The sequence below is a fragment of the Filicampus tigris genome, chromosome 2 (genome assembly GCF_054856515.1).
Source record: "Filicampus tigris isolate MCC_2025a chromosome 2, RoL_Ftig_1.0, whole genome shotgun sequence".
Classification (NCBI taxonomy): domain Eukaryota; kingdom Metazoa; phylum Chordata; class Actinopteri; order Syngnathiformes; family Syngnathidae; genus Filicampus; species Filicampus tigris.
In genome coordinates, this window is record NC_141218.1 from 14,273,139 (window position 1) to 14,295,523 (window position 22,385).

The 22,385-nt window shown below is 40.5% G+C and overlaps 3 protein-coding genes across 3 annotated transcripts; all 3 read right to left on the minus strand.

Moving 5' to 3' along the window:
* Nucleotides 1-4,074: 4,074 nt before the first annotated feature.
* On the minus strand, nucleotides 4,075-5,700 carry tmem271 (transmembrane protein 271). Its single transcript, XM_086023459.1, has one exon. It carries the CDS (start codon nucleotides 5,436-5,438, stop codon nucleotides 4,647-4,649), a length of 792 nt encoding a protein of 263 aa, XP_085879585.1. The 5' UTR covers nucleotides 5,439-5,700; the 3' UTR covers nucleotides 4,075-4,646.
* A 5,336-nt stretch (nucleotides 5,701-11,036) lies between these two features.
* fnta (farnesyltransferase, CAAX box, subunit alpha) lies at nucleotides 11,037-15,711 on the minus strand. The gene is made up of 9 exons (XM_086024595.1): nucleotides 15,472-15,711; nucleotides 15,206-15,291; nucleotides 14,732-14,846; nucleotides 14,342-14,446; nucleotides 14,034-14,160; nucleotides 13,163-13,311; nucleotides 12,943-13,005; nucleotides 12,518-12,707; nucleotides 11,037-12,084 (listed from the first exon to the last, which is right to left on the minus strand). Exons 1-9 carry the CDS (start codon nucleotides 15,591-15,593, stop codon nucleotides 11,935-11,937), a joined length of 1,107 nt encoding a protein of 368 aa, XP_085880721.1. The 5' UTR covers nucleotides 15,594-15,711; the 3' UTR covers nucleotides 11,037-11,934.
* Nucleotides 15,712-16,143: 432 nt separating this feature from the next.
* On the minus strand, nucleotides 16,144-22,153 carry aup1 (AUP1 lipid droplet regulating VLDL assembly factor). Its single transcript, XM_086018191.1, has 12 exons — nucleotides 21,802-22,153; nucleotides 21,218-21,355; nucleotides 20,794-20,944; nucleotides 20,256-20,443; nucleotides 19,798-19,870; nucleotides 19,355-19,428; nucleotides 18,889-18,955; nucleotides 18,621-18,723; nucleotides 18,399-18,536; nucleotides 17,296-17,435; nucleotides 17,055-17,143; nucleotides 16,144-16,493 (listed from the first exon to the last, which is right to left on the minus strand). Exons 1-12 carry the CDS (start codon nucleotides 21,840-21,842, stop codon nucleotides 16,448-16,450), a joined length of 1,248 nt encoding a protein of 415 aa, XP_085874317.1. The 5' UTR covers nucleotides 21,843-22,153; the 3' UTR covers nucleotides 16,144-16,447.
* Between the last annotated feature and the right edge of the window lie 232 nt (nucleotides 22,154-22,385).

The following is a 22,385-nucleotide window of genomic DNA, read 5'->3' on the forward strand; positions in this document are numbered from 1 at the left end:
ATACAAATTGTCAGTGTTCCCCCAATAAATGCTCACTAATAGAGATTTGCAGGTTGAAGCGTGTATGTCAGCAATAAAACCCATTTTGGTCAGCAAGGGCCCCATTGTTTGGCTTTTAAAAACCACTAAAGCTCTCTTTACGTTGCAGCAGGAGGGCACGCAGACAAATGGATGCATGTCTACTAAAAGGCTTTTAGGGATATTGATTTTGTTTCCATAAGTATAGACAGCCGTTTTCCCCCCCTTTGATAGACACTCAAAATATTGGTCTATGTGCTCGTCTAAGATCCATTACAAGTGTTGCATCAGAAATGTTGCTGTTCACTCAAGTTTGAGTTATTAAGTACCAGTTTTTGGCTTCCCCGAATCATGCAAAGAAAATTCCTTCTCAATAATTAACATCAAATTAAATGTATACCTCTGAAAAAGATAATCCTGTCTTCGCACTGCCATTACGCTGTTCAGCATGCGTGCAAGCGCTACGGCGACATGATTACACGCTCACACGCTGATGCACAAAGTGGCTCCCGGATCGCCAAAGACACTTTTGATGTCACTTTCTAAGTCCTCCACTGCAACTTTTCAACATTCATCATTCTTCCACAATTCTGCAGCGCCATCACTTGTGCGGAGACGCTCCTCAGACACCTCCGAGTGAGGACGTCGGGAGTTGCAAATCAGCGATTTGCTACCTTGTGTGACCAGAGCTAGAGGCTCATTACACTAATGCAGCTACACAATCCAACTAAAGATCCCTCACGCGGAGAGTAGCCTCTTGGGCCCGGAGAACACTGATTTTATGATAATAGACCGCGTGTATGTATGTGTGCGCGTGCAGACTTTTACAATGAAATTAGCGACAAAATCTCAGCACCTACTCAGCTAAGTAATGACAAATTCACTTTTATCAATCTCATGCTTTATCAATTTGTGCCCCGAGGGGGTGTAACTACGCTCAACACATACTTTGTGTGCTCCGGCTTTGTGACACCAAATTTGACTTCACAATAAAGCATGCTCACTCTTGGAGCAGGAAATAATAAACGGGTTGATCGAGTACACTCAATATTCCCGTCTACGCTCTAAGGCTTCCAATGAAATCACATTGGCGCTGGCTAGCAGTTAATCTATAGCACACAGTTGTCATAATTACGTGCTGTGAATTCAAATAAATGAATGCAGTATATTGTATTTTGGCAGCAGAATTGGATCACATGAATATTTTAACGCAAATTGATGGGCCATCATGATGTAGCCAATCAAAAACAACAGCAAACATTGTTGCAGTCGCTGATAAATCTTAGAAACTGGGATAACAGGCCTTTGTCTGTACATCAGACACATTTAAAAGTAGTTACGCAATGCAAAAGATGGGGCTAGTCATGATACCTTTCGCGGTTGGGGGCTTGGGGGGTCGTTATGTGCCTCCAATTTAGAGCATCAAAAGTTGGATTTTCTATAAGTCCCAAGCCTTGTTGCATCGGGGCGGAGCCATGGTTGGGCCTGGGTGGGCACAGTGAGATTCATGAAAAAATACATACTTTTGAATTTTTTGTAAATTAGTATTAAATTATTTTTTAATTTGTGTTTCGTTGTGTTTTGTTTTTTTTATTTTACTGAATGTTAAAAATGACATAATTGTGGTTGTCTAAGGAAGATCTGAACTTCATATTGTTCAGTTTGTCATTTTATTTGAATATACGATATGTCAGGACAGGAGGACTGTGCTCAGTGAGAGAACTACTCAGGCCCACACTGATTTTTCCAGGCCCACCCATGAGCCACGTTCTGCCTCTGCCCCTGTGCCGCATGTACTGATGAAGTCTGTTCAGATGAGAGGTGAAATGTTTCCCAAGATGCCCTGCGACTGGCTGGCGACCAGTTCGGGGTGTAGTCTGCCTTCGCCCGTTGACGGCTGGGATAGGCTCCAGCAACTCCCCGCGACCCTGTATAGGATAAGCGGTTTGGAAGATGACATGACATGACATGTTTCCCAAGACAACAAGAAGAGTCAAGTTGCCATCGATTCAGTGCCCTGAGAATGAAATAACCTGGATGAATGACAATATTCGCAGGCGAGTAGGAAGCACAGATTTTTGTTTTTAGGGACTTTTTTGTTGAAAGTCAGTTTTCTTCTCCGTAGAATGAAAAAAAAAAAGTGAGGAAGTTCCAGAAGAACACTTGATTGGAGGTGGCCGTTTTTCCAAACAAAATAATGGCTGGATCCACAGCATGTAAACGAAAAAAAAAAAAAAAAAATATATATATATATATATATATATATATATATATATATATATATATATATATATATATATTTTTTTTTTATTTTTTATTTATATATATATTTCTCTGGATCAAATCAAACCAAATGATCACAGCCTGGTGGGTTGAGGAAGCCTGCATTATGGGTCAACTTCTCCATTCTGCTTTAATCTGCTCATTCGGACACTAGAAACAGGAGTTCAGAACATTCATACAGACATACTACAAGAAAAATAAATAACACAGTAAACCTCTCTCCACCGCAGGTTTCAGTTTTGAAGTCCGCGCTATTTCGGGGATTTTTTTTTAAAACAATAGATAATAATGGCTTTAATGAATATTGGGTGTAATTCCACTGTTGACCAATAGATGGTAGCACACTAGTCTGAGACTGTCTAAATTTGAAAGAAGAAGAGTAAAATGAAGTATTTCAAGATCAGCTTATGTTTTTGCTGAAGTTGACTGAATGTGAAATCCTCATTAATCCTGCTTTTTATGCCTACACGCCCGATGGGGGGGGGGGATTACCGCCTATCATTTTTGCCATCGTTATACTGAACTCCATCTTTTCCGTCACTTTGACGTTTTCTTCCTGGTAGATTCCATCACAATTAGGGTTAGGGTTAGCATCTGAGAATCTTTTGAGATTTTTTACGCAACCCTCCCATCTTCAATGATGGATCAATAGACAAAAAGTGAACACAGACATCCCAAGTGAAAAGTTCCTGCTGACAGCTGCTCATTTGTGAGTCATTTGTTGCGAAAGGGCCTAAACACACACTGTCTTTTCGACATTATCAGCATCTTCCGGCGTGCTTCCCTTGGATTATCTCCCCAAGGAGCCCTTTTCTCATCTGATGAGTTGTTAAGACAATTCCTGAGGTGGAACTGTATTTTTTTATAATAAGAAGAACAGATGTTTCTTTCTTTTCTTTGTTGTATCCAGCATTCATCTGTCAGGCGAATTGCCAAATAGGGAGCGCATCATTGCACACTTAGGAGCACAAAGGACGAGTATTATGCCTCCGTGCCAACTAACGACTTCTTTAAATTCCCTGTCAAAGCACCAAAAGAATTCTTAATATGAGGACTTGTGAAAACATAACAAGCCTTTGTGTTGAACTTATACAGTAGTTACGGAAAGTCTACATACCCCTGTTTTTGTGATGTAATTAAAGAAAGTTCAGATGCTCAGGCGTCTATTAGGCGTTTTTTTGTTTTTTGTTGTTGGGCAGAAGCCTGATGTTGTTGTGCTAACATTGACTGGTATTGGGAAATGTTCATAAGTCCACCTTGACAAAGGCCTCAGTTCTAGCTAATGAAGAAAAGCGTAATTCATTTATTTTTTGTTTAAGCCAGGGGAGCAGCCATGGGTGTGCCTGGGTGGGCACAGGCCCACCCATATGGACAGACAGACAGGCAGATGAAAAAAAAAATACTTTTAAATGGTCAGTAAATTATTATGGAATTATTTTTGAATTAATGTTTTGTTGTGTTTTTTTCATGTTATTGATTATTAAAAATGGCATAATAGTGGTTGTCTAAGGAATATCCGAACTCCATATTATTCAGTTTGTCGTTTTATTTGAATATATGACGTGTCGGGACAGGAGGATTGTGCTCGGTGAGAGAAATATTCAGGCCCACACTGATTTCTCCAGGCCCACCCATTAGCTACGTTCTGGCTCCGCCCCTGATTTAAGATTATTAAACTCGTGATTGAACATGATTTCAGGACAGTGTTGGTGCCAGCAGTATAAAATAGCAATTTTCTCCTGAAAACGAATGGTTTTGGGGGTACAAGGATACTTCCTGACACCAACAATATGCACACTTAAAATAAAACAAGGTTTTGACATCTTGGGCTTGGTTTCCCTTTAAACAACAACATTTTCATTGTACAAAGTAATGAATATGGGTATTGTATGCAATTTAAAAAAAAATCTCATTTGTTACTTGTGTACTTTTAAGTTACGGAGTTGAATCCGTACTTTTTCCCTTACCAGTCCTTTTTGCAAAGATTCTCTACATCTTCTTAAATGCCACCGCTGCAGAACAATGAAGAAGACGATTTGGCCACGGCTAAATCTCAAGAAATTAACAACAACAAAAATCCCAAGAATGTGTTTGGTAAAGCTCAGTGTGCAAGATGTGAGGTTAAATAGAATTTTTATTCACAAGTATAAATCTGAACAGCAAATATTCCAACACAAACTTGAGTTTTACTGCAAGCGGCTGGCCTTATACTGTAATGTGCCTGCACTGCCTTATTTCAGCCTGTTGCCCCTCAATAGTGTGACGGTGATATTAATGCAAAGTGTGGCAGGCAGCTAGAAGAAAATGTCACTTTCGGGTTTCGGTGATCGTCCCACAGCGGTCGGCTATGTGTTGCGTGCCTCGGCGGGGAAGATGTCCTCATAAGCCGGCGGCAGTTCACTGGGGAGCGGGTAGGAAAAGGGGAAGCAGTGGTTGAGCTCCGGGTCTGCGGGGGAGTATCCCGGCAGCTCGATGGACGGGTGCCCCCCGCGCTGGGCTTCCGCGCCACTCTCGTCCAACACGTTCAAAACGGCTAAATTAATGTACGACACCGGCTGGAAGTCCGCCGAGGAGCAGTCCCGCTCTTCGCTGAAGATGATGGGCCCAGAGCTGTGCCTCTGAACCTGCCTACTCCTGGAGAACTCGGCCGCTTTGTACCTTTGGATGAGCACCAGGTTGACGAGCCCCAGGAGGCACTCGAGCGTGCTGAGCACCGTGGAGATGACCAAACTCCTCTGGTACTCCCGCAGCTCCTCACAGGCGCGGCTCACCTGGCCCGAGTGGACACAGTAGTGAGAGTACTTCCTCTCCACCAGGGAAGCGGTGTCCCCGTCCACCACGGCTCCGGAGAAGGCGGTGAGGACCCCCAGCAGGAAGACCACAACCCCCAGGAGGACCAAATTCCGGCTGCGCGGCTTCCCGGTGCAGCAGAGCAGCGCGACGCCCAGGAGGACCTGGCCGCTTCCGAGGAGCAACCCGGAGTAGAACGCTCCGGCCGCGGCGCCGAGGTGAAAGTGTTCTCTGACGCTGGAACCCAGCGAGACGCATCTTAATCCGAGCACGAGTTCGCTGAGGGCGCACGCGAAGAGGAGGGTGCTGGACAGGACGGCGCACAGTCCTTTCCCACTCAACTTCATTATATTCCACCTCTGCTGCCGCTCTCGATCCCTCTCCGCTGGCAGTCGTCTTCATCCTCCGTCTGGCCCGGGAGCGCCCCGGTCGCCGGCGGTCATCGTCGGCCGGTTCTTCTCCTCGGCCGGTTCGGAGGCGGCGGTCCGCGCCGCTGTGACGTCTCTCTGCATTCCACACGCTTTACGGGAACGGTTGAAATGTTACTTCATGCCAGGAAGGCATGCCCTGTTTTGCACCTACCGCCCCGTCGATAATCCATCGGAGAGATTGCGTTTAGCCCCGCAAAGTTAGGACCCTTTGCTTTCTCATCAGAGAGCCGTCTGGCTGCGGGGGTGCGGTGTGTGCGCGCGTGAGTATGCGCGTTTGAGTGTGTGCGTGTATCCATTTTGTAAACCTATATGCCACAGGTCCTGTGGACTCCACATTATTTACACGGTCTGGTGTTATAATGTCTCAGTTAAGATCTTGTTTGTGTGGCGAACTGGCGATAAATAGAAGGCAAAGGCCGGGCGTTTTTAAGACCCCTATATTTTATTTACCAAAGATTTAATGTACGATGTTATAAAATTCACATATTGTATTTGTACTCACTTGAATTGTCATGGTAGGTATAGGTCGGTGTGATATGTCTTTATGTATGTAATGTATTTGTGACGCCGATTAAAAAAAGGCTACTTTTTCTTTTCTAGCACATGGAAGTCTTGGGGATATTTTCATTTTTTGGCTTTTACATTTGTCCCATTAAAGCTTGCGCAATACGGATTTTATCATGCGTTGTAATTTATAGCGGGGGTGTAATTTATATATTCTATGGCATCTCGGGGGAAAAAAATCCACCTGTTGCTGAACAGGTCCCTTAATTCATAAATATTACTACTGTATATGATTAGATTACTTATTATATTATTACCATCATTTACTAGGGATGTTCGACACCACTTATTTTCCATACCGATACCAGTACGAGTAGTTAACTGTTGAGTACTCACAGATACAGATACCAAGTAAGCGATACCCTAATACTTTTAATAATTACATTTTTGAATAAAGCAATGACAGATAATTTTGAAGACCTTTCGTTAGTTCTGACAAAAGTACAGTCATTCTGCAATAAACAATTTAACACCAAAATAAAAGCCCCGCCCCTAACCTACTAGCTTCCTCTAAAATGCTAACTTAAAACAATTTACTATACATTTAAGATTCATATGTAATAAATTAATCAAAGTAGAAAATAAAACTGACAACGCCCCTGAGATTTAGTCTTCAAAATGAATTTAAGTACAAAATAATCTGTTAATAAGCATGACACTATGAAGTTCGCAACTGTATAACACACATACAATACGTAATTAAAAGCTCTCTGGTGCCAGTATTGCATTCAGCATGAAAAATATATCTCATTGTTTCACTTGATAATAATATATAATGATACAGTGGTACCTCTACTTACGAACGTCTCTTCATACGAAATTTTCAAGTTACGAAACTCCTCAACAGGAAAATATTGCCTCTTGTTACGAAAGGAATTTCAAGATACGAAAGGTAAAAATACAGTCTGGGCTGCCACTCGCAGCTCCGGAGATTCCTGAACGCAACATACTCATAGCTGCTCTGCCATTGGCTAGCCTAGCATCTTCCTGGCATCCCATTGGCTAAGAGGGACCTCTACCGTATGTGTCTATGTGTGCAGATAGACAGGTAGATAGATAGATACTGTATGCGATAGATATGTCTATGCAGCGACCTCGTCATTCGCCCCTCGGGCCATGGGGTGTTCCGATAGTTTTACGTGAATAAGAAATGAGGAAAAGGAAAAAAAGGAGAAAATCGTTTTTTTGTCCATACAAACAAAGCAAGAGATAATAGAAAAGTATGAAAAGGGGATGCGTTTGGTTGATCTCGCCAAAGAATATGACCGTAATGTATCGACAGTCGCCACGTTATTAAATCAGTTCTTTACAAAACGCCAGGCAAAAAACACTTCTGAGAGACAACATGAACCAAAGAGGGCAAAAAGCGATGAGGACAGCAATTAAAAGGTAAACGACCATCACTTTTATTCTTTACTCTATTCTTTGTTTTTTTTACATTATGCACAACTCTCATTTATTGTGCAATAATCTAATTGTAACATGTATTTGTAACATGTTTTGATGCATTTTTATGCGTTATAAAACATTTATGTCTGAATATTGGGGGGGCTTGGAACGGATTAGGGCATTTACATGGAAAACGCGTCTCTACTTACAACATTTTCTACTTAAGAAATTTCTTCCAGAACCAATTAATTTCGTAAGTAGAGGTACCACTGTAATTATATTTTTCTCAGTCAATGAAAGTGGGTCAATGTGTCAAATAAGTATATGCATCAAATATTAAAATGGAGAAAGTCAGTGGCAGTGAACTCAACTTAGTTCACTTCCCAACAAGCGGCATGTGGCATAGTGAACGAATCTTTCAAAAAGAGGCTTGACGCTGTTTTATGCTACTGGTGGTAACCTAGTTGTAAAGTGTATAAGACATGAAATGTGTTTTTGTTCCTGCACTTGTGCGTTATACGTCCATAACGGTCTAAGTTCTTTGTCAGATGGATTTTCGGAGTGCAGCTACAAAAGCACTGTCCGCGGAGCTGGAGTGCATTGCCTGAATCAAAACTTGGCCCACTCGACTTCTACCCATCCAAATTATCCATCATTGGCCTTATTAAAACCATTTGCGTGTGTAGGAGAAAGCGTCGCTCTGTGGAACAGATGTAAGTGGGGAGGATTCTCGTGTTATTACGAGATAGGTTATTGGCAGGAGGATTTCGACTTAGTCCAGATCAATGCAGAGAGATGTGTGTATGAGTCATCACATTGCTGCGAGAAAGAGATGATGCTGCAGCCTTAAGTCTTAATATGCGTGTCAGTAAAAAACTGTGGGTGTGTTTTCCACTGGAAGTTACAGATAAAAGTTTTTGTTTTTTTTTTCAAATCAATCCAGAGTAGGGGCCTATCCCACTTAGAGGCTGGGGACACCCTGCCAAGACAGATTGCACAGCTGGTAATGTATCCTATTTAATCCCATTAGTTCCCAGCCTTAAAGGGGTCATATTATGGAAAATGTGTTTTTTTAATTCTTGTAGACAGATATTTGAGTCTATTAGGGCCTTCTCAACCATCAAGAGTTACATTTATTAGTCAAGCAATTCTTTTATCTGGCCTAGTTGAAAATATATCGGTTTACATAACGTAACTGCTCTCTTATGTTAAATTAGCTAGCAGTGGCTTCACATAGAGTACCCGGAGAAAACACACGCAGACGCGGGGAGAACATGCAAACTCCACACAGGGAGGCCGGAGCCGGGATCGAACCCACGACCTCTGAACTGTGAGGCGGACGGGCTAACTAGTCGACCACCGTGCCGTCGAGCAGGTGCCAGTGGTTTTTTTTTTAATTGTTTTTATTGTTACAGTGCTTCATTTTTGTGCCTTATTAAATATTAAATATGAATCGTGCAAGGCATGTCTTTGCATCTTACTGTCGTACAGTATCTTCTGAAAGTTGGCGTTTAACCGTAGCGGTTCTACTGTACTGGATTTCTTTCCGTGTGTGTTTTTGTTGTTCCATGTCATCGTGGTTAAGAGCTCTTCAAATAAACTTGGAACTGACAAGACTCTGAAAATAGCTTCAGTAAAAGAACGAACAGTCACCTGCAGAGAGCGATTATTTTAATTTCGAGAAAACGGCTGTACTCAATCGTGTGATAAATTGGATGAGTACAGCAAACCGTATGTCTTCTACAGTATGTCAGTATGAGGCCCATTCACACTCATAAGACGGATGATTGTGCTGCATGGTTCACAAAGCGGCAACAGGCCGTGACGAGGAAAGTCACTCGCGTCGTTATGACCGGGACTTCGCCTCTGTAAATCCATTGGATGAACTCAAATCTTCTTTTGAAGGTCATTCTGTGCACCGGGGCTACATTATGTTGATTTCAGGATTTAAGAACAACAAGCATAATTGTCTTTGGTTGCATCACTGACGACGCCAGCACATAACATTGGGACGTAGGAAGACCTGCATGTCCCAGCCCTATTGACAACAAGATGAAGGCCAGACTCATTCAATGATTAGTTTCTGTATAGTGGGGAAATATTTTAATTATTTAAACAGTAATCACATCACAATCTGAAGTCTTAATCATACAACAGTGCCGTAACCTACAAGTCATTGATGCACTTTTATCGACACAAATATAAGATGTGAATACACACTAAAAGCTGAACTCGGCCTTAACTCGGGTCCGGATGCTCAGACTAACTCGCCACTCACTCGTCCACGCCTCTTAAAGGCCCACATACCAACACTGGGGGTTATGCTAACCACAAGTCAACATCATTAGCCGGTGATAACTTTTACTGATTTGGCCCTTTGTGAGTGACTAAAGGTAAAAGAACTTCGGTCCAACTTGCTCGCAAAACCAAAGTAAAGTAAAATAGAGGTGACATTTTTTTTTACTCATTCAAGGAGACTTGAATCAAAAAGATTTCAGGCTTGGGCAGTGTTGGGTCACTTGACATCACTACCATTTCATTCAATTATACTGAGAAATATTGAAGCCAATTATGAGCGTTGACAGGCTAGTCTGAGGAAGGAGACGATGCAGAAACAAGATTAATATCGAAAGTGCATTTCTCCCCATCCAGTGCCATCACAGCAATTGTTCAGCTACGCCTTTAAGAGGATGAATAGATGTCAGTGCTTAATGGTTTTTCACAAAGTTTCTAATATGATGTTTCGCAGTGCATTTCAGAGCAACTCTATAGGTAGACAATGATGATGGTGCCGATGATAGTTATGATAATGATCATCAGAGAGTTTTGGGGCGGCTCATTAGTAAAGTGAGAGCAGATGTGCAAGTGATGATGATGGAGTGTACGAGTTTAAAACCCTACCTATTTAATTATAGGACACGCCAGACTAGGAGCATGGGGATCAGGTTCATTATAATAACCGTTACGACTTTATTTAGGGAAATAGACTGCACATGACATACTCTCGCGCATCACACATCAGTGTTTTCTTGCCTTGCTCAAGGGCACCATGGCACTGCAAAATGGTACGGACGTGAACAAAATTGTAACTCTAGACTGTAACATAAAGCCAATTGCAAATGCTCTTATAGGAGTACCTCTGGGTTATGTTCTGTGCCCCCAGCTTCTCTATATACTTCATTTCCCAAACTTTACAAAGTTGTGTAATGTACATTCATCAAGGTTAAACTACTACAACATTCTGCAAAAACTGATGATGTGTGTGTGTGTGTAAATTAAAATGTGTTTAATTTATTCATTTATACATATAAATCGATACTACTGGTCAGTCCAGACGGGGGTCTGTTAGTTTTTCAAGTTATTGACTCATCTAAAGTGTTGAGGGAGCATGTGCATGGCTACCAGTTATAAACCATGGCTATAAATCACAAACATCATAGAAAAGCAGATGTTCTGATCGGCGTTGCCAATGAACGCTTGATTTTACAAAGATTTTGAAGATGTTATTTTGATTTAGAAAATTAGCCGTAAGGAAAAAAAAAAAAAAAAGGACAATCACACTATGGTCTCATTCACCTTTATTTTGATACATTCACCTCACCCACAAAAGGTAAGGTGTTCTAGGTTTCTACACTCGTTTATTTTAATTTGTACAGCATTTCAATTATAGAGCAACTCTTCTAGACTCAACCACCAGGGAGCACTGTAAGCATTTGCTTACACTGACGCTTCATTTCCTCCTGACACAAAGACGATTTTTTTTTTTCTGACTTCTTTATTTTACACCAAATACTTTTAAGTAAGCAGCAATTCTGTTGTTTGTCATGAGAAACTGATTTATGGCACACCAACACTCCATCTGGTAACACTATGTAAATGCTGACCATGTGTACAAACGGGCTGAGAACCAGGAGTCCTATTCTAATAGGAAGCTACCACGCAGTCTGCTGTATTTGGTTCAAAACCAGAGGGAGGCCACATGTAATGAAGCAAACAGCTGGATGAAGTGATGTGAATCGATTTACGATCTCCCAGTGTGCGAGGCATGTTGCTGAGTGCTAATGTGTGTGTTTGTTAGGGCTGTTTTTGCCAACTGAGCACAACTTAGAGGACCAAGTCGAACAGTGTTCAGATAAAACTGCCTTACTTTATTATTACTGAACCTTCAAAGAACGGAGAGGAGTGAGACGATGAAGGATTAAAATGACAAGTCACTTGAACAGACTGAATGTGTTTTAAAAGATACTTGGAAGTGTGCCAACAGCCAAATGAACAAATAAATGATACATATGCTGAACATATCTGCTTTGTATCTGAGCCATATTTCTCATTCCTTGCCCTCGTTGACTAACTGTAGCAGATATTTAAAAAAAAAAAAATGTAATACACGTTATAGCAAAGTACAGTACCAACAAAAAAAAAAAAAAAAACAAGCGGGAGTGTAGTGGGACTTCTGCATCTAGTTCACCTCCTGCTGCTTGGCCGTCGGGGTTGGAGGTTCAGTGTCAACTGGCTCACTCGATCCATATTTGTTCTTTAATGAACGTCCCAAAAACAGCCAATACTCCTTGCGGATGCTATCCTTCTCCTCGGCTAAAAGTTCACAAATCTTGGAAGAGAAAAGCAAATACAGAGAATGTCTCAGTTTTTTTTTAATCATTTACAACATTTTTTGCTGATCAGCAGTGATATTTTTGGCAACAACTCAATGAATTCAGTGGTGGTTCTCACAAACTAATCCAGGAGGCTGTTGGATTTTAATTTTAAAACTTTGTAACTTCTCTCCAGGAAGAACATTAGCGACAGACTGATATTCAGAAAAAAGTACACGATTGAGCTCTGCTGAGGACTGGGGAATAGTAAGTACATTTTCTCTGATAAACCCACTTCGGGGGACATTCTGAGGCGGGGGGGAAGTGGAGAAGAAAATGTGATTGGTTGATTTCTGAACACTGAAAGCTTCGAGTTCCAAGCGACCACTGTAAAAGACAGCCAAAAGTCCGGCAACTGAAAAGTAATACTAGACAAGTTGAATCACTTACTTCCAGAGCTCTTTTTAAAGTTTCCACACGTTCTTCCTCTGATTTTCCTGTTTGACCGCTGCTCTCCAAAGCGTCCTCGTAACAATCAAAGAGAAACGCGAGAAGGTAAGAGGAACAACGCGTCTCCTTTAGCTCCAGGACTTTCTCCAGCAGACCGGGCTGAGACGACAAACCTCTGTCCTGAAGCATCCTGGGTGAGGAAAAAAAATAGTTGTAGGAAGTATCAGTAAGAAATAGAGGTTTAACTATTATGTGCATCAATTATCCATTTATATTTACAGCACACAATACAATATTTCCTTTAGGCACACTCAGACAAATTGTGAATCAGTCACATGGATTCAAATCTTGATTCACGAAGCAGTCTTGAGTTGTTGTTTTCTTTTTTTATACATAATATATACAGTTGCTGGAAAATGTCTTACCCTTTCAAATAGTTCCACACGCTTTCATTGTGGGGGGCCTTTCTGATCTGGGTCAGACAGTATCTTACATGAAAATACAAATAAAAGTCAGTTGGACATGCTGGTGCGTAAATAACAAATTTAGTATGCAATCATTCACGTGTGATGATTGTTGGTAGGCAGCCCAGTTAATAGTAAACATGTGACGTGAAGAAGCTTCCTGAAAATCTGCCAGACTTACTCAATCTCTCTCCCAAGTATGGCTTGATCCGAGAAGCCTGTCGTGTGCGTGATGACAAAATGTCTCTGGTTCCAGGCAGAATTGTTCCTCACGTCTTCATCCAAGAGATTCTCAACAAACTCCAGCTCGTTGTCCCACAGTTTGTACTCCTTATAGTTTGATGAGCGGTACAAAGAATAAAAAGTTAGAGCAAGAGTGGAGTACTTTGGTACTTCAGGCTGGGTTTACACTTCATGGTTACATGCTCATTGGATCGGAAACAGGACTCTAAAAAGACTAAAAAGTCTGCACACCCCAGTTCAAATGCCAGGTGAGACCACGACAAATAAATAATAATAAAAAAAACTATTTCCAACATTAATGCGATCCATAATCGATATAACTCAATTGAAAAAAAAAAAAAAAAAAAAAAACCAACCACTATTCGCGAGGGGAAATAGTAACAGTCAACTGAGACAATCTGGTTGTGCAAGTGTGAGCGCCCTGTTATAAATTCAAAATAAACCAATAACATTCAAACTCACGTTAAATGTCAGCACACAACTGTCACCGTTTAAAGTGCCTCTGATTGAACTCAAATAAAGTTCAGCTGTTCTTGTATTTTTTTCCCCCCTTTATTTTCAGCACAAGCCAAGCCATGGTCTGCAATCTATGTCATTACATTTGTTTCCTCGTGTCTTATTAAATTTCACATGAAGAAGTGTTATTTCTTAATTACCTATGTAAATGCCTTGGTATTGATTCAATTTTGGCATAAACTACCCTACATTGAAATTTTAAAATCAAGTCCTAAATGAAGCCATCAATATTTCGGGCAGGGGTAGTCGTGCACTGTGGACATAAGCCTCTGTCAAGTAGTTGCACCACCAACCTGGATGACCCACTGTCTGTGCTGCCAGGCATGGTAGTTCTTTGCGTCTTGGCTGAGGATGTCTGCAATGAACTCCAGCTCCTCTGAGGGATCATTCAACCACTCCACCACTATGCGTCTGTGATGCCTGGAGGACACAGTGATATATGTTCACTCTTTTAACATAAACGGTATCAGAAATACCATAAAACCACAACATCTGAATCTTTAAGCACTGTAACTTCAACTGATTACTGATATATTAATTAGTAAAAACAAATGTTCCATTGAAGTCTTAATTCGTCAGCCACTTCTTTACATGCACTCACCAGACTTGGTAGTTTTTAGGTTGATCTTCAATGATGGCTGTAATGTACCTCATTTCTTCCCTCAGGTCCTTTGACAACGCTTGTAGTAATACTCGCCTGTAGTGCCTGCGTATCCGCGCATAAAGACACCACCATTATTATCATTCCTACAGTAATTTACAAATCGATGTCCTTTGGAAAGTGTTACTGTTAAGAAATGTACAACCCTCTGGAAAAAAAAAATCACAGGGAGCCAAAGATGGCCACCCCAAAGATAACAACTGAAACTATTAAGTGAAGTAATGGCCTTACAAAAAACAATGCTCTTTAAAAATTGAGGCTACCTTAAAAGAAATCACTTTCAATTCACATCCATACCATCATTTTTAAATAAAACATAACTGATCTCACCACACTGTGTAATTTGCAGCATTCAGCTCAATAGCATCTGCAGTCAAGGCAAAAGCTCGTTCGCTCTTTTCATCATTCTTCAGCAGGGCACGGAAATAGTCAAAAACATCAGCGACTGTGGAAAACACAAATGGCTTAAAATATTAGACACACACTGGAGACAAAGTGGCGGTGATAGGTTTAAATTGTTTTTCATTTGATTAATAAAATTCATTTAGAAACTATATTTTACATGTACAGTATTCTGAAAGTTAATAAAATTGGCTTTATTATCCCAAACATTTAAGTGTGATAAGTACGTGTAAAAATAGGACAGGAAGGAAAGCGGGCACACTTTTATACGTAGCATACTTTTTCGCTGCACTGTAAATGTTTGGTAACTTCACAGTGCCATGCTGCAAACGGCATTCAAATAACAGAACAAAAGTGCGTGTCTATGTCAGCTACTGGAAGGGTCATCTATACCAAACGTACACTTTTCTGAATAAGCAATCTTGACAACGGGGTTTGGTCCATCATCTTGAGGAACAGGCTCCAAGTCAGCCCACTCCTTTCTGTCTCTGAAACACACAACACGAACCTTGACAGATGACATGAATTAAAAAAAAAAATCTGCTTCAAGATGAGTCTTGGACTCGAATTTAACAGCTTTCCATTCACACTCAGAAGTAGACTCAATGGATGGTTCATTTAGTTCAATTAGGTAGTTAAGACACAACTACGTTTGTGTAACACAATACCTGTAAAACATATATCGATGAATGACAAAGTCATCGTCGACGTGGTCTCCCGCTTCTACATTAAACTCGTTATCTTCTTTAAATGTCACAGGATCGTTGGAAATATCCTCTATTCCCGACATTGCTAACTTGGTAGCTTGTCAATCACACTGCTACGGGAAGGAACGGCAACAACGCAATTTCCGGTTTGACTGCGAGATGCATTCACGTTCAATGGGACATTTCGGAACAAAAGCAAAACACGCCAACATACGGTTAACCCGTTACAGTATTTCATTATCGATATAATTATACGTGTACGTACAGAAATTGAACACCTCACTGACGATGCAGTTCTGTCCTAATATGAAAATAAATTTCTTTTAAAATGTAGACTATTCTATTTGCACACACAAGTGTTGAATACGCCAGATTATGCAATTCTATTCTGGTATGATATTACAATTAACACTGATCCCAAGTTTAAATGGCACACATTTAGGACAAAATGCAGACTATAATTATATAACCAAGCAGTATATTTAATAGCTTGTTGTAAAATAGCCGTTTGTTGTACAAAATATTAAAACTAAGCATATCACGTGGCGTTGCCTCACATTCAGATGATCTGCGTTGGGCCATCCGGATAGTCTGGTTGCTGGTGCAAGTGTCGTGAAATAATTCCACCAAAGGCAAGGTCAAACTGAACTTTATTTGTAATCGATGACTCTGGACATTATAAAAATAAATAGATGATTCACAGTCAGTGGATCATAATACAAAGTGTTATCAAAATTATGCATCAGCAAGACTGAAGAATTGAACACATGCATTATGCACCCTTCCACCAACTTATATTGTATATGGTGAGAACATTCCTTGACCAGTCTAGCAAGTCGGTTTTCCAACACCACCACCAGCTGATTGAATATAAAAATCATCTTAGACAGATTGAATGATTCTTTCTTGTTGGGAACGCTGACGTGACCCAAAGTGTTCAGTGACCATCTTCTTGATCCAATCCATATTTTTCTATATAACGTCTGGAAAAAAAAAGTAGGGGAAAAAAAACACACACACTTTAATATGGGTTAAAATGGTTACTGACATACTTATATTCAGCTGCTTCAAGTGATGTTGTGGTTCAGCTGGAAGAAATGATCACTGCTTGTATTTTCCAATTAGTGCTGCTTTATAGGTAAATGTCTGTTAGATGAAAAAAGTGTCCACTGATAAGCAGCTAAGTGCTCCTTAAACCAAAATTTAATAACTAATGCATATTACTACTAAAATTTACTACTATAATTCATATTTTGTGTATTAATTACAATCCCTCGTTTGATAATGTATAGGACACCGCTGCATATTTTTGGTTGCACACCACACAAATGCCTAACAGCCACGTAAAGGTGTGAAGTCAGAGTAACAGTGCCTCTGCCTGAGATGAGTTTCAGGGGTGGATTCAGTGCCTTGCTCAAGGGCAGCTCCACAGACGTCAGGATGTTGACGAGCATCTCTCAAGCAACTACTGTAATTGAAAATTCTCTTTCGTCCTAATACATAATGCGTATGACACAATATTGCGGAGGACAAGAACATCAAACCTTCTTGCAAAATTATACAGCGCTTCTTTCCTCTCTTGAAGGGACAAATGCCTGTCAGCAGGTGATTTCCCAAAAGATTTTGCAGGAGGCTGTGGAGAAAACAACATGGAATTAGACTGCATTGAGAGATTAATTATTCACAAAAAATAAAATATGAGACAACTCTAGTAGCTTTATTGAAATTCCTAACACAAATTGTTCTCCGAATGTCACACTTTAGAATGGAATCCAAGATAAAAACCTTTATAGTGTGAGCAGAACTGGAGGAATAAGTGCTGTTCACTGAAGCCCCAAACGGCGAAGCCTCGGTATCTTCCGCTGAAGATTCCTCCTCATTTTCCAGCAAGTTTGTTATGGTGACGTTAACACAATTGGTTTTTGCTGTAAGATAATCAAAAGGCAACTTTCAGACTCACAGCATACAAGACGAGGAAACAGAGGTCATACTCGACATTTTATAATCGCAGGACAACTTGGCTGTCATGGTCGCTGTTACCTGCCCACTTTGTTGATTGCTACACACTTCCTAATGTTTAGGTTGAAAGTAAACCCCTTGTTTATCACGAGGGCTATGTTCCAGGCCCAACTTCGATAAGTGAACATCTTTAATAAACAGATGTTTTTTTTCATAGCTTTCTCCCCCCCACCCCCTACACACTTAAAGTAAGGCACATCATGCACTTTCCTACTTCCGGAAAAGCAAAACTGCTGTGTAGTGGTTTGCTGGCATGCTTTTATTTTGAAGGCCAGGAAGTGTGAAGGAGGGGAAGTGTGGAAAATAAGTAACTTGTTGAATGCTTGCAGACTTGTCGTCTGTTGGACCCAAATAATTATACAATACGACAAAACCAACCCCAGGGCTCGCAAACGTGAGTAAGTGGTGTGTTTGAAGCGTGTCCACAGCGGGTTTGAATAGTAAGTTAGCCAGCTAAATGTCTTTAAATAAACCTCTTCCGTTAGCATCCCTCCTGCATGTTTTCTTTTTTTTGGGGGGCGGTCGGAGGCCAACAATGTTTAGGAATATGGTCGCTCTCACACTCCAGTGTATCTCTCAATCTTTTTGTTTGGAGAAACAACAACTTAACTTTGTTTTAATGAACAATTCTAAAATGTACAATTTTAGTTTGTGGCCATACAATTTGATGGAGGACATGTTCATTTGTGTTCTACTGACAAATTATTGCAGGAGACTGACATATCGAACCGGACAAAACCGAATGCTTATCTTTTGCCAATCTGGTATATGATGTTGGATCTGCAATTACTTTTGAAACAAGATTTGATTTTTGCAGAGGACAGCACAAGGAGGATGTCGGAAGTCAAAGTGTGCCAACTGTGTCATACCCAAGTCCTTTGTGATGACATTCAGGGGGATGTGAGGCAATACATCCTTCACTTGCTGGGCCATTTGAGTTATCCTATGCTCATCTGTTCCCAAACCCTGCACCATGAAACCCAGGCCAATAGAGCCAGCTCTTGAGCCTAAAGTGAGAAATATATCCGTCAAAATACAAACACAGTGCGGTGGGTGAAGTTTGTCGGCGTTTATTTGATGTATTTGCTTACTTGTAGATGTTTGTGGGAGAGCATGTCGTTTCCTTTTGATGTGCTCAGCTTTGTCAGATTTAGTGATCTTTGTTGAGACCAAGCCAAGTTCGCCGGCGAGCAACTGCAAGGACAAAAACCCCACAGTAATCACACTTAAGTTGGCGTGCAACCATAGACCAGTGAGCGATTCCCTTTCTGCACTTACAAACACCTTAGCTAGACTACGCATGGCAAAAACGTGGCATTTCCAAGTTAGCAAATTTCTCTTCAAATTTCTTCATTTTACCTCCTGGACTTTGTTGGCGAACTCCTGTGAGGACTCTCCATCCTCTCGCGAAACTGGTGGCAACCAACTGAAGACAGAAGGGGGAAAAGTTAGGACGTTTGGACAATAATTAGCCCCCCCCCCCAAACACACACATCAATTGGTTGATCAATTGGGTTGTATGGGACACTTTCCCTCTTTACAAGCTTAAAATGTATTTAAAAAAAAAAAAAACAAGAGAGAAGCAAAAGTAGCTCTTGGTGCCTGAATGACTTGTGACTTACCTATCATGACAATATATTGAACTAGCGGTAATCATTTTGACTGAGTGAATAAGGTGAAAGTGTCAGAGTGCTTTAATGAGTGCCTTGAAAGTAGAAAAGCGTTACACAAATGAATCAAATTCAGCATAAAGAAAAATACGTACTGTACACGTTTTGTCGATTTAACCAAGATGCAAGAGATAATGATACAAGATATTTAGTACCTTACATGATACACTGTAAATGGAGAAAAAAATGTCCATAACAGCTCTGTCAACCAACTGGTCTCAGGTGTGCTCTGCAGACAACAACAACAACAATTATTATTTTGTTGAATTACAAAGTAGTTTAGCAGTAACTTTTTAACAAACAATGGAAATCTAAAAATACATTTCAGTTGAGTTAAAATAATAGCCAAGTCATATTTTGACATTTGATATTTTGCTGCTAAAATTGGCTACATCTTGAGTTAAACAGACCATTCAATTCTACCCCTGAAATGAAATTATTACTTAATATAATATATTCAGTATTTCTTTATTTTTTTTGTGTTTTCAGGAAAAAAAAACTGAAGAAAATCACCAAGGCCATTGTTTTAGGGAGGTGAGGTTATGTAATATTTCTGGACACTTAACCCTATAAAATGTCCCAAAAAATTATGTTATACCAAAGCAATCAGAGGTCTTGCAACCCTCAAGGCCACAGGTTGAATGGAGTCTGTCAGAGAAAAGGGCCAAGAACTGAGAAGGAAAAATACAGATGGATTAGTTAAGAGTGTGCATGTTGCCCCCGTAAAGTATAACACAATAAATGTGAATGTGAGTGTGCTCGGGCAAGCTCACATTTTTGTAACTATTTTATTACATCTTTTCATGGGACAACACTAAGGAAATGACACATTGCAAGTCGTCATTATACAGCTTGTGTAACAATGTAAGTTCATCAACACACAGCCATAATGTCAAAACCACTTGCAACAAAAGCGAGTACGCCCCTTTGTGAAAATTTCCAAATTGTGGCCCATGTGTCAATATTATGTGTCAATTTTGAAGGAACGGTAATATTCCTACACATCGCACGTTGATCAGATCTGAGGACAAAGAGCCTTCAAGTAGCTACACTGACCTGAACTTTAGCAGGCCAGCACGTCCATTTGTGGTTTCCTCTTCAGGCAGAAGCAGCAATGGTGAGGCACCTTCGGTGGAGCAGTACCTCTGCAGTGACTCTCCAATCGCTCCCCTACCAAGCGCAGAGTGTACTTCCATGAAGCCTCTGGCCCAACAAACAAAACCTGTGGAGCCCTCAAACTGGGGCTGATGAGCAAATGACACAAATTGCTCAATTAACAGTTTTTCAAAATTCATACATTTTCAGCAGTGAATAAAGTGCAGGGAGTCCTCGGTTTACAGTTAAGAATTACAGGGTTTCGAGATTAGTCACTGCAGCATAAAAGTACACTGTCACATGGCATAAAAAGGCACACTTTGTTACCGCTGTACTAATTGTTTTTCATTTGACTGATTAAATTCATGCCTCAGTTGCACAAAACTTAATCAAACAGGAAATGATACAGTACTTTTGAGCATTAGGTTCCACGCCAAAGATTCCATTGTACATTCAGTAAATATATCGAGTACATGCAAAGAAAGACGGACTGACTTACAGTGCAGCAGGGGGTCAGGAGGTTGATTATGTTGTGGTCGAACTCTGTCACATGATTGCATATGTAAAGTTTGGTATTTTTATCTCGGGATCGAGGATTTTGCTGCCTCACATGCATTCCCAAGACTGAGCACATAACCCTCACAATGAATCTGTTTGGAAAGAAAAAAGAAAAGGAGACTTTTCAAAAACATAAATGATACAGATTTAAAAGTTTTGTTCGACAAGATCATGCATGCCCTTTGGCTTGGCAGCAAAAATCCAGGTCATTAACTGCATGGGGTGTGTAGTGCACACAAAACAAAACATTGCAGACAAACAGCAGCTAATAATCTCACAGCAACTTGGTGTGGTTACATGTAATTTGGGTATAATAGCCGATAATCAGTGCCAACATGCGAGAAAGTACATTTATAGTTACCTACCTTCTTAGAAAACTTTCGGGTAGTGCACAGCTGACCAAAAATACATGAACACCAATAAAAATCCGTAATAACATCAAACAAACACCAACTGGAAAGTAAATCACCAACAGCAGGAAGACAAGTGTGTCTCTGGGTAACCTGTGCAAAATAAATGGGAATAACAAGGAAGACAACATGAGAAATGAGAAATGGCATAGAATGTTCACTAACGGGATTGCTGAGAAGACTTTAGTTGAGCAGAAATCATCTACTGTTGATTTAATTTATTTGAACTCTTACAGAACGAGTACTACGTAATGAGTTGTCCTGTCACTTCAACCATTAAGCAGCCTTTACTTTCGACACGTAGTAATACGTGCAAGTGTTTCGCAAGCGTAATACTTCCAACAAGTTGGATAATAACAATTCGTATCAAAGCATTAGCTCACGTTGAAATTTGATCTTGTTAATAGATTTGGTTTCTATTGAGCAAAGATGATCTCACCGCAAAGGTAATTAGGTGCCGATACTTTGGCCAATTACAAATATTTGGGGCGTAATGTGGCAGCGAGCGTTGCATAAGATCGATACCTTCAGTCACTTACCGGCGAAAGTCGATCATGTCTTCAATAACCGGAGTCTCCATGTCTGACACGTCAAATCTTAACTCAAGAGGACACTGCTATGAAAACAACGACCAGATCCTTCTCCCTAAAAATAAATCGGTCATCACGTTCAGAGCCACAAACGTGTCATTCTAAGGGCACGCAGCAAGCAAACCTCTGTGAAAGTTAATGTTTCTCAAGGATGTGACGAAATGTGGACTGAAACCTTTTTATAAAACCCAAAGTGCAAGTTTACGAGTTAGCTGAAAATTCGGTTCTGTTAGCAATGCTAGTGAATATTCGCTCCGATAATGACCTTAGCCCGAATCACTTCCGGGTCAAATTCTGCAAAATAAATGATTGAACAAAAAATATAACGTTTATAGAATCACTGTGGATTCTTGAAGATATATTTACACAATTGAACAATGACTAAATTTCATTATCCAACGAAGTTAATCAGTATTGTTTATGGCGATTAACTTGCCACACGCCACAACCACAACACATTGCAGTTTGAATCAACACGCAACAATCAATCCTCCAACAGTCGAACATAAATCACTTAAATGAATGATCTCAAT